Source organism: Cynoglossus semilaevis, chromosome 8 (genome assembly GCF_000523025.1).
Source record: "Cynoglossus semilaevis isolate Cse_v1.0 chromosome 8, Cse_v1.0, whole genome shotgun sequence".
NCBI classification, from domain to species: domain Eukaryota; kingdom Metazoa; phylum Chordata; class Actinopteri; order Pleuronectiformes; family Cynoglossidae; genus Cynoglossus; species Cynoglossus semilaevis.
In genome coordinates, this window is record NC_024314.1 from 20,775,793 (window position 1) to 20,788,878 (window position 13,086).

At 42.6% G+C, this 13,086-nt stretch overlaps 1 protein-coding gene across 1 annotated transcript in view; it reads right to left on the bottom strand.

Moving 5' to 3' along the window:
• Nucleotides 1-13,086, bottom strand: part of plxna4 (plexin A4) — a 208,526-nt gene that overhangs the window by 171,414 nt on the left and 24,026 nt on the right. Inside the window, exon 2 of the mRNA XM_008315637.3 lies at nt 10,471-11,818. Within this exon, the coding sequence (XP_008313859.1) occupies nt 10,471-11,715 (1,245 nt within the window). The 5' untranslated portion in view covers nt 11,716-11,818. The remainder of the gene's footprint in view (nt 1-10,470; nt 11,819-13,086) is intronic.

Genomic DNA, 13,086 nt, shown 5'->3' on the forward strand with positions numbered 1-13,086 from the left:
AATAGTCTGAGTCTTTTTTAAATGTAAATATTCAGATATATCAGGGTTTGTTATGTCTTAGTGTCAAACCCATGAGGATCAGGAACCGTCAGAGATATGCATCAGTTAAGAAAACAAGGCTCGGAGGCAGAGATGAAGTGTTTGAGCTGCTCCGACTCTTGACCGTTCTCAGAAGACCACACTCAGGTCAGCACACAGCTATCAGATGACCTGTTGGTCCAAAACTCTTTTCTCAGCGAAGCTTGTACTGACTTGTTCTTTAAGTAGCATTCACTGCTGAGTCAGAGGTTAAAAAGCGGACGACTCCTGCATGAGCTCAGTGTCTAAACAGCTTCTTGAAGAATAATCTACAAACTCCAACCGTAACTCTGCTCGTTAGGTGTTTTTGGCTCAGTCCCACAGTACAGTAAGGGAGGAGATCCTGAAGACAGAGGGACAGGAAAACACAGTCTGTGTTCTTGGACTAAGGCCAGGCAGTGAGGCAGAATCAGGTCAGTCACAGCCATATCCATCTCTCTGCCTCTGACTGCCTGCCAGTGCCGGCACAAAGAGAGCTCTCTTCTGGACGGTGCAGAAGGATCAGCAGATACAAGAGAGTCCGGAGAGAGGGGGCAGTGGACATGTGCTCAGAGGGTTAGTGATTTGGGTCCTCCGGTGTGGACAGATACCCACCATCCAGGATGTATGGTCTAATCTGGACCTGCGATGTGTTTAAGGGTCGGTACCGTTGCCAAAAAGTTCACAAAGTTAACGACACACATTAAAGCGCGGAGACATTGAGCTTTATGTGGCTGCTCGATCGTGGGAGGCTGAAAAAAGTCAATTCTCCCGCACTTCTAGCTGTTTCCCTTTAATGTGGACATTATTCTGCATCGTCAGATTGAATGGCTTCCCGCCACCATCTGATTTTAATGCGCTGATTCCAGACATTTTTTTTTATATTATGGGACGTCTTTTAAAATCTTTTACTGGAGCTGTAAATAGTTACCCAGAAACCACAGCTTTAAAAAGCCACACTGTAAAAGTAACGGTAAAATGAAAAGGAAAAATGTGATTTTCTTTTTTAAATATATAATTTGAGGTGTTTTTCTGAAGCCCTGCTGAGCTGAAGGGCTGTCCTGCCAGGATGATTGGCAGCCCTGCAAAAACCATGTCCACATTCAGTTTCACTACTGTAGAAGACTGGCTGTGACTGCTCCAGTGAGGGTGAGTCAGTGTACCGTCAGTGCAGCGCTCACCGACACACTACAGTATTGATTAGCTTTTACTGTACTGTACTGTATGATGCAATATGCAGGAGACTGTGGTTGACAATCATGTAAATGCATCCTGATTTAATCAGCTGTATTCTGTAGTAAATCATTTTCATGGTTATGTATCTCGGATTAGTGTGTGATGTGGAACAAGGAAACGACGAAGAGGTCGACGAATTAGACCTCTGAGGTGATGAATATCTGGTCATGCATTCTTTGTCTTAACACGTTATGTGACGTTATTAGCATAGAGGTGTAACAATAGCTAAATGATGGCTGATTACATTTCAAGATCTGCTCTCTTTTACTCCGGGAAACATTAAGATCGATCCAATTAATGGAACGATTTTTTGTTATTAGCATAGAGGAGTAACAATAGCTAAATGATGGGTGATTACATTTCAAGATCTGGTCTCTTTTACTCCGGGAAACATTAGGATCGATCCAATTAATGGAACGATTTTTGGTTAGAAAAATACTACCAGAAACAGGACTCAAGAACATGACTTTGTTATGTCTTTGTTACATCATCTCTGAACTGGACGTTAAAATGACGCCTACGTGTGTGTGTGTGTGAATGCTGTGGCTAGATAGTCTATGTGACTAGTGACCCATGGTGCCTTCAATCTCAGGAGCCACGAATGACAGAACACAACATCACTTTTCACACACACACAGATACGATGTTCAATGCACCGTTCTGTTCCTGCCTCACTTTAAAAAAACACACACACTCTGCCAATAATATGATCTGCCATCCCTCTTCTCTGGATGTGGTTTTCTCCTTTTGTTATTCAGCCCTAACAGCATCTCATCACAACCTCCTGGATGCTGTGTAATGATTCTGTAAATGATATTTCTACCTCACTTCACACAAAAACAACTCTGTTTTGGACACTCTCCAAACCCAAACCCAGTTGAACCGTCAAGAGAATCTTTCACTTCCAGATTCCCATTCCAGGGCACTAACAGGATAAGTAGAGTTGAAATGAGGAGACGGCGGCACGAGATAAGACCGGCTGCTAAAGTAGACTTACAGACAGAAAAGCACTGCTGATTGGAGATATATAATACAGTAAACCCTTGTTTTTCGCGGGGGTTACGTTCCAAAAAGAACCCGTGATAGGCAAAATCCGTGAAGTAGAAATCTTTATTTTTTTTACAATTAAATACTCAGAAAAAGAAGAGAAAGAACGAACAAACCATTTTACAGTCTCAACCATTTGTTTCACAAATAAAGTAAAATAAAAGTACTTTAGAAACGTTTCAACAAATAACTTCTGTAATGTACTGTCAAATAATAATTTTAATCATCAACGTGAACAGAAGGCTTCAAATTGCGGAGATTAGCACCGCCCACCGTGAACGGGAGAAAATTAAAAATGATTATGAAAAAAATACAAATTACCTGGTCTTGTTGCGGGCAGTTGCAACCCTTTTTGAATCCTTATTAAAACTTATTGCTGCTGTCTTCCTTATGTTTTTTTCTTCCTTCTTTATGGAACGAACGGAAGATTCATTAATTCCATAATGCCGACCTACAGCCGCATAGCTTTTACCTTCATTTAGCATGTCCAATAGTTTTACTTTATCACCGATAGACAGCATCTTCCGCTGCCTTTTGGTCCCTACCGCAGGTACTTTTGCCGGTCCAGAGCGTTTTGTCGACATTATGGGGTTTGATAAACTCGAAATTGCAAGAGAATTTGCACGTACGTAATGTCAATTTGGCAAGCTGTTTTACGTACGTGTACATATTAAACCGCAACGTTATTGGCGCACAGGTAGAGAAGAAGCGGAGTGACTTTTTAGCCAATCAGAATGCAGAACACAATGCACGATGCAAATCCGTGAAGTAGCGAAACCGTGAAAAGTAAACCGCGTTATAGCAAGGGATCACAGTATATATATATATTAGCCAAATCATAAGGGTTTGTAAAATCATCGTAGATGAAAATACACATCGTTCAAAAGGATGATGATAAACGATATTGAGGATATGCAGTGGAGTCAATACATTTAATAACAGATAGAAACACATACAGACAACTGTTGTTGACTGTTCTATTGATATCAAAAGTATCTAAAACAGAGGTTGTAACTCTAACTCTAAGAACTCTAAGTTCTTTGGGGGTAAAAACATCAACAGTGGACAAAGGAAGTCTTTTAGGACTATCACTTGTTGCCAGACCTCAGCTACCACTGTAACAGACAGACAGCTGATACTGACACAGTACAGACCGGGCAGCCAGTGGTCTGGTGGTCTGGAGTGTGACTCTGCCAAGAACCAGAAATTCACTGTAGTTTTCAGGGAATTGGATTTGATACAGAAAATAATTTCATCTTCTTTAGAGAAGTGAACATTTAAAAAGGATAATCCTCATTCACCTCAAACATTGAAAATAGGCTGTCAAAGCACATACATGGATATGATGAGGGTAAGTAGTGTATTTGCTGTAGACTCTGGTGGGACACATATGACAAGTGGGTTGCTAGTTTGAAACCTCTGCATCATTTAGCAGGTGTTCAAAGTCACTTTCAATTTAAAAAGTGTTACTGATTTGGATAAGAATGCCTAGACCTGCACAAGTTGTTTGGTTTTTTTTTTCACTCAGTGTGCACTGAAGCAGAGCTAAATTTCCTGTGCGAGTTCTGTCAGCTCGATGTGACAAGACAGGCTCTAATAAGCCTGTGTTGTGATTTTTCAAACTCATGTTTGCGGATGCCTGCACCTGCCAACTGTTAGCAGCGCAGCTACGACACACCGTAAACAGTGGTTGGGGAAAGAAAAAAAAATTACTATCAAATCAGGAACAAACAAAACACTGCTGTGATTTTGGAAAGAAACAGAGACATCGCTAAACCAGAGCCAGGAGAGACTGCGAGGATGTGAGGATTGGCGCCGCAGACTCACAACTGGAAACGGTGCTTCATATTATAAAATGAAAAGATGTGTCAGATCACTTTGCTAATCCATTTTATTCACTTCACCAGCAGCGCTTTTTATTATCACTCGCTCTGGGAAGATTACTCGGCGTCACCAGTCCATTTTCTGACTAAATCCTATGACAAATTCAACAGAGAAAACCAAGCCCACCTGTGCTACCTGCTCCACTGCAGGCTGTTGATCAGGTATATTTAGCTCAGCCATCGCAATCCAGTGCAACACGAGGTCCTTTTATATTTAATGATGCTGTCTCAGAGAGCTGTTGATTCAACTGTCTGGATATGTTTCAGGCAGCGCTCGACAGCTGAGTGGTATTGCATTTCAATCCACTGACAGAAGTATCACAACACAAGTCTAATCATTTTACACACACGCGCTCATTATTTTGCCCGCTCCAGCTTGAACTTCTTTATTATTAAGATCGTTAACAAAAGTAACTGAGACGTAACTTAAAGCTTATCCCTCCATGACTCTGGAATTGTCATATTTTATCTCTAATTTACGCTCTTGTTACGTAAACAGCTACGTACCTTTTGAAAATCACTGCTCCCTTGTGTGTGCCTTACATTTGGCATGGTTGCTAAGCAATAAATCCACAAGGGGGTAGTGATGAGTCCAGTGGTTCATTTCTGTTTTTCAGACAATAACCAACATGGCGAAAGTGTAGGAGAACAAACTCCCAAATATAAAGACACAGCACTAATTGGTCAGTGCTCCATGGTACGTATTAGCCCTAAAGTCACTAAATAACTTTTATAACTATTATATTTTCCCAACTTCTTCCTTTAGAGGTTGCCCGAGACAATCAGCTGTTTACTTCGCAATCAAACTCTTACTGTCCTGTTTTCTTCACGAATCTTCCCTAAACTCCACCGCTCCACCAAACTGCTCCACCCCATCCTTGTTTTCCATCTCTCTCTAAACTTCCTGTACTAACTTCAACCAACAATTCTTACTTTTTCACCCTCAATAACATAGCAACACAAACAATAATTATTCTTACGTAAGACGAGCTGCTGACAGTACGCACCAGCATTACCAAACGACAGGTATAAGAATGTGTATAATTATTGACAACGTAATTTTCTAAACTATTTTGTGTGTGTGGAGTTGGTTATTTATTTTTGGGCCTAAGACTTGAGCTCCTCCTGTGAACTGGGTGAGTGAATTAGAGCACACAGGTGAAAGAGTTATTATCAGGACTAGAACATGTTCACAAGCAAAGATCATTAACCTTTTACTCTGTCACAGTAACGGCCTGTACATACGTTCCACAGCATGTGCTGCAGATACGGCTGTTGAGCCAACACATTTCAGCCAGAACTCAATGACAAGACAGGATTAACCAGAAGAGAAATAGAAGCACGTTCTTCTGTCGGTGTTTTCAGCCAAAGTCTGAAGACGGGAAGAGGAGCCATGTTTAATCACAGAATAATGATATTGTGATGGATTCTGACCTTTAGCAAGTGCTATCACGAATGGAGATTTAATTAGTGAGCCTGGATATCGGATATGTGGATGGAGTGGGGTGAATCGGGAGGAGCGAGGTGGAGGAGGAGGAGGTGGTGGGAGGAAAGTCTGAATGTTCTTAATGAGTCCACTAGCCTTTCCCTTCCTGAGGATGTGGCCGAGACTGACTCATCACCATCGTCAGCAGCAGCAACAAGCAGCCTCTGATTAGGGCTTAACAATCGGGAACAGAAGGAGCGGGGGGAGGGGGGGGGGTTAAGAAGATGATACTGATCAGTGGTTGGTCAAACACAGAACAAAACAAGAGAAATAACAAGAGTCAAGATGGTGGAAAAAATGAAGTGGAGGACAGAACATGAGAGGGTGAAGCGGTCATGGATGTTGGGAGGCGGCTGTGACTGATGATGAAGAGAAGGACGACAAGAAACATGGACGAGACTGAGAAGTCCAATAATCTAATTAATGGAAGTGAATTCATAGCCAGGAGCTGATAGTACGTGACAAATGTGCAAGAATAGCCCGTAGCATGTTAGCTAATGACATGTAATTAATGATCATTAGCAGGGGGGGGAGGGGGCGGGTGTCACGGCCCATCGTGGACTTACAGGTGACCTTGTCATTTTTTTTTTCCTCCCCGTGTCTTCGAGAAGCATTGTGTTGGAGAATAAAGGAGGACGAAGGGACAGAAGGATCCGGAGACGAGAATGGAGTGAGAAAAGTGGATTGAGCTTTTTATATAAGAACACAAAGAGAAGGACAGGCGAAAGAAAAGAGCAGTAGGGCGGTGAGCGATGAATCAAGGATCAGAGGGACGAGAGAGTGGAGTGTGAATTTATTGTGATCCTGCTGTTTGGATGTTCTGTGTGTGTATGTGTGTGTGTGTATGTGTGTGTGTGTGTGTTTTCTGACACACACACACACATGAAGGAAAAAGGCAGCATTTTTTATAGGTCACATGCCACCTCAGAATGATCTATGGATGCAGGCCCTTCTGCAGACTTATACTGTTGAGCACGCATTATGCAGCTCAACCAAGCATGGCCGTTCAGGGGGGAGCATCACCCCCCCCACACACACACACACACACTCACACACACACTTCCTATCTATCTTTTCCACTACCCTCATGGCCATCATGTCACTTTGTGTATGTGCTCTTCACTTTTATCTCAACGTCCCCAGTTGTGACTCAGAGCTGAAAGTAACAAAAGTTAAAAATGTCAAACGTTAAAGTACAAACATAGGCCTGAATGTGTTCTTTCGATGTACTCCTCATGGCCTCTCAAACTATTTGAATTTTTATTCAAATTGTGTGATATTTTGGCAACCAGTGACATTTGTCTCATTGAATGACTCTAATCCATACATGTCAAACTCAAGGCCCGGGGACAACCAGTGACATTTGTGAGTGTCAAACTCAAGGCCCGGGGGCCAAATGCGGCCCGTCAAGCCGTTTTGTGTGGCCCACGGGAGATTTAGTAAAGTCCATGCAGCGGAGTTTCTTAACCTAAGTAATTAAAAGTCCACAATCTTTTTTGTTCCAAGGACTGGTCAGCCAGGACCACCCGTTACTACAGACCGGTGTGAAGGTACCGAGCATCGAAGGATCATTATATTTTCAAAATAAAAAAACATCTCTTAGACTTCTATTCTTTTGGTATCAGAGTCTGAATGGCCTATTATTTTAAGATTAGATCATCTTTTGCCAGATTATCTACATCATCATTATCATTTTTCTACCATTAGATTAGAGTCTAATCCAATCCAACATCTAATTAAAAATAGTTTCTAACGACACCTTACACACTCTTTTAAAGACTCAGCCCAGTGAAACACAAACAAGTGAAAGCTTTAGAAAGTGAGTCTGTCATCCAGGATTGTAGCAGAGAAATAGTGAGAACAACATGTGGTGCCCACACTGAGTCCAATTGTTTCATCCATATCAATGTGTGTGTGTGGTGTGTGTGTGTGTCTCCATGTGTGTGAGAGAGAGACAGAGACAGAGAGAGAGCAGTGGGCTGCACAGACAGGCTACTCTAATGAGCCTGGAAGCTGTTCATCCTCTCTCTAATTGGAGGAAAAACACATCATGTTCAAAACTGCGACAGCGTTTGAAAAGGTAGAAAGAACGATGGAAAAAAAGAGAAGCAGGAGAGACAGAGAACGATTAGACGAACGGTCACAGTCTTGTACAAGGCCTCCTCTAATCTTGAAAGTTCGGTCCATAACAAAAGGTAGACGGAAGGATACGGAAACTGCGCCAAAGAGCTTAAAAAAGAAATATATGTGTGTGTGTGTGTGTGTCTTTTCTAAAGGAAAAAAAGTCGGAGTCAGACTTTATGATTCCCTCAGTATCCATGTTGGGAGAGTCAGGATTATCCCTCTGTTAGCTCACATCTTAAAGAAGCTCAACGTGCGGCAGATGTGAACAGTGACTTTAAAGAGTGTTCCTGTGGATGTGGGAGACACTGTGGTTATTCATATTTTAAAATATAGTGAGAAATGACTCCATCGTGGGTTACAACCAGGCAGGCAAAAAAAAAAAAAAAAAAAACTCACACATGCAGTACTTTCTAGAACATTCCTATTATTATTGTAAAATATTGATACATAAACTTAAAGCTAGTAGCCTCTGATAATTTTATTAATTAATATAATTATGTTGTGGTATCTAATGTTTTACCAAATTAAATATACTGTATATGTGAACATGTTACAGTACATAGGTGACTTGTTTTGTCATAGTCCGAGTGCATAGTTTTTTGATTGGACCATGATTCTGAACTTGGTTATTTAGACTCTAGTGTATTTATTCACAACTACTGCAGCATATTTATATCAGTCTAGTGTACTAATGTCTAGTTGAGTTTATCTTTGTCTAGTCTGGTGTATTTATATCTAGTATAGTGCATTCATATCATGTCTACTGTGGTCATCTTATGTCTAGTCCAGCGTAATTATATCTAGTCTAATTCATTTATATTTAGTCAAATGTGTTTATATTTAGTGTCATGTATTCATATCCAGTCTAGAGTATTATTATCTGCCAGGATATTATGAACTTGATTTAGTATTGGGTCATTTAGAGCTTGACGGTAAATAATCCTGGACTTCAAACCCTGATGGTTGACTTGACTTCCACCTCCTCTTCGTGACTGTGTGACTTTGTTATGGGCGACTTGGACTTGTACCTGTCGGACTACGACACTAGACGCTCTTTCTTCCGGAGACGAGGTGTTGACTACCATAATTATTCTACTTGATCTAAAAACCCTATTTCTGACTTTAAAAATAGTACAGTCTCAATCTCCACACAAGTCACTTCTACAGCCGCGGTGAAGGCACGGGTGTGCGTGTGTGTGTATGCAGATGTGTGTATGTGGGTCAGAACTCATCTGTCTCCTGCAGAGTCCACTGTCACCTGTACAGCGGTGTCTAATTTATGCACTCGTGCCGCTGATACTGTGGCTGGCGCTGAAATGGCATCATCCCTCAGCACTAACCCCCGCGTGCTCCCCTCTCACACTTCCTTTCCCCGACGACACTTTCCACCCCAGGCATGATTTATCAGGCCCTTGAGCAGCAGACAAAAGTGCCTCGGCACGTGTGCAGAGCCAGAGATAGATTAATAGATAAACACAGTGATTCAGGACCAAACATGAGAGAGGGTCAATTTCACAGTGTCTTCGGAGAACGTCGCACTGGTCAGAAAAATTATAGAGGATCAGATTTATGTTTCTGAAATATGACCTTTGACTAAGTTATCAAACACCTGCTGTGAGTATATATTTTCAGAATATGAAACTACATTGAGATATATTATAGAGAGCTAAAGGTTATTTTCCCTTCATTGACATTAACAGGTTGCAATAAATGTTTTAATCCAAGCCAAAAGAAATGAAAATAGCTGAAATATGCGTGAAATAGCTGTGAATGCGTAAAAGGATGGTATTAACATCTATTACTTGATTTAACCTTGTTTTTGAAGTGCATAAAGTGAGAAAACCAAAGAGCTAAATTGCTAAAAAATAGCATATGAGAAAAGAATTCATATGAAGAATAAAATTATGCTAATTTGGCTGCATTGTTAAAACAGTTTGATAAAATAAGGTGGTGGCTGTTAACATCTCATCGTTACGGAATGGAATGTGAAAAAAAATCCCAGAACAGAGCTGGTGAAACCCCCCACAGTGCAGCCAACCTCATTATATTAACAAGGGGTAAAACCTTCGAGAGTGATTTTACTCCAGAGGTGCAAACTTGCTGGGTGCCTCGTTTAGAAATTAGGAAAACAATGAGAAATAATTGTGTTTATTTGTGTTGCTAAATTACTTATTACACATTTTCTCCCACTGCTCACTGGCTAATGGACTTGACATTATTATGAACACAATTTGTACAGTTGAAGGCAAAAGACACAGCCTCGTTACAATACACCGCAATAAAAAAAGGGGGGGGTGAGGGTATGGGGTGCTGTGTATCACTGGATCAAGGAGCTGTCTCTTAACGATTAGGTTAGGGACTTCAGAAAATCTACATGCCCATGTGCCCTTGGCTAAAGAAACTTGGCACAGTCGGACTGAGAGGCAATGGTTTAATAATTAACTGCAGTTCAAAGTGCTGTGTGGCTTTTGTTATATTTTGTCTCAAATTGTCAGATATAGATGTTTAGTGTGTTATCTCAATATGTCACTATGTCACTTTTTTTCTTTTATTCAAAGGTCCAATTTAAAGGATTACAAAATGAATGATTCTGCACTGAGGCAAAAATGTATTTGTGTGTGTCGCAGTAGTACTCACCGCGCTGCTGCAGGGGATATCTTTGACTTTTAGCCAAGCCAGGTCCAGCGTGCCTTCACCCTTGTAGCAGGACTGCAGTCGCTCCTTAATTTTCTCGTTGATCTTCCTCAGAGAGAACACGCAGAGGGCCGAGTCTTGGGAGGCTTGTTGCGGACGTCGCTTCTGTCCTTTGGAGAACACAGCGAACAACACGTCGTCATCGGGTGCTACGTCCAGCGAACGCGCCAGGATGGCACCTGCTTTGGACAGGTAGGCTGCCTCGAGTAATCTGTACTCCACATTGCCGCTGATGCACCCGATGGGCACCTCCACGTAGGAGTTAAAGGCGGTGTCGGCCTTACAAAGACGGACTATCTTGGAAGTATAAACCTGCTCCCGACCAGTGGATGAGGAGCCAGTCGTCGGCCCACCCCCCATTTCGGGCTGTAAAGTCAGAAAGTAGACAAAGTTCCCACTGGCAAAGCCGTAAATGTAGTAAATGTCAAAGTCAGGGATGACAGTAAAGGTGTCTGAGGGGATTTTGATCATAGAGGCCACGAACTCGTCATGGAAGACATAAGCAAACATGCCATCCTCCTCTGAGTTTCTGGCCAGTTTACGACTTGAGATGGTGGGGAAGTACTCTGGCTTGCCGTCCACTGCCGTGGCTACAAACAGCATGTCCGGAGAGGCATTGCCGTAGGAAACAATGACGCCAAACACCGATCCACTCTCATTGACACCGGAGAGGTAGTGCTCCTTCTTGTGGAAGGGTTCTCCTAGTTTGAAGAGGTCATCTAGACGCAGAAGTTTGCAGATGCCCTGGTAGAGGCTGCCGCACGCCAGCAGCCGGTTCTCCCGGTAGTCCATCAGGAGCATCTTGTTGACATTGTTGGTGAGCGTCAGCGGCTCACTGCAAGGCTGGACAATACGAGGTGGGTAGCACTTACGGTTGTCTTCGTCTGGGCCCGTCTCGTGTGAGACCTGGACCTCCAAGCTCGGGGAGAGTTTATATATGCGATTGACGGCACCTAAATAAACGTTGCCGTTGCGATAGTCCACCGCCAGGTGGTTGAATGTCCACTCGGGGTTCTCGGAGCGAAAGGAGGCGTACTCCTCGTCCTGCAGGGACATTGTGATCACCTGTGAGCCAGCGCTGTGGCTCTGTGGGGCCTGCACCACCGTTTGTGACGTCACAGAGACCACCAGACTTGACAGAAAGCAGCATACAAAAAAGGAGGTCCATGTTCTGGTGAGGGCTGTCATGGCTGGGTTGAGGGTGGGAGCAGCGAGGAGAGGGAAGGAGGCACAGACCAGCACTGTCTCCAATCAGGATCAAGCTTCTTCTGCGATGCTGTGCATCATGTGCCTACGAGAAGAAGAGACAAAAAGAAAGAAACGCACAGTCAGATCAAGGGTCTGCACATGCATCATGAATATCCACGTGCAGAAACAACACGCGCTAATAACATGCTGCGAGCTCAGAGCATCACTGAAAAGACTAAGTGGATATTCACAACGCATGTGCGGAAACAACACCCGCTAATAACATGCTGTGAGCTCAGAGCATCACTGAAAAGACTAATGAGGAATATGGTTGAACTGGATATCACATGAATATAACTGCAGTAGAAATAACAGCGACGTGTAGTTGAAACCTCGGTGTAAGGTCTGCAACCAAGTGGATCTGGAGTTACACACTGGAGTTACACAATCTCCCCAAGGAGATCAAACTGGCTGTGCACAGTCTCTCCACATGAACTCCTGCCCCTTGCTGCCCCCCCACCCCCACCCCCCCACACCTTCCCAGCTCTAGCTACTGGGCATCTAATTGATTCTTTCCTTGGAGTTGCAATTTGCATGCTTTGGCGATTTCTTTCTTTTCTCCCTTCAGGCCTGCTCACCTGCTGACAGAGCTGGCAGAGAAAAACGCTCTTCTCTTCTCCCCTCCCTGTAAAGATACACACTCGTAGAAGTGGCAGGTTTGTACGTTGAGGAGCAACAATTAGAGGAGAAATGCATGTGTGTGCAGAAATACACCTCCCTCCCTGGAGTCCTTGGGTTGATCACCGAGTCCTAATAATACATGCCCGGAAATAACAAACACTTACGGACGCACAAACTATCGTGGCATTTTGTCTTTAGGTAGACTGTTAGCTCTGGTTTGTGCTGCACAAAGCAGCTTTTGTTGTAATAGTTGGAGGTTCACGTTAGTCTCTCCTGGGACAGTCTAGGTATTAGATCGAAGGAATGTCCTGATTCTGTGTTTCATGTATGAGTACGGTGAAGAAGATTTTGGATTCAGCTAATTTATCCAACCAGTATTTTTCAATTAGTGTGAATTTTGTGAGGTAGTCTTTGTGTTTTGACTTGTAAATTAGTCTTAGTCATTTGGTCAATGGAATTGTTTTGTTTATAATAATATTTAGTTATTTCAGTGCACTCAATTGTAAGTTTGATTTTGTCGGCTTTTTATTTATAAAATGTACTACACCGGAACTCTCTTTTCTTGTCCCACTTTGTAAAAAACAAATCTCTCACTCTTGTTTGTTTCTCCAACTGACATGGCAGTCGGCACTGATTCAGTAAGTCATCGTTTAGCCACAGGTGACTTTCTAGTCAGTTTTGATTTGTTTG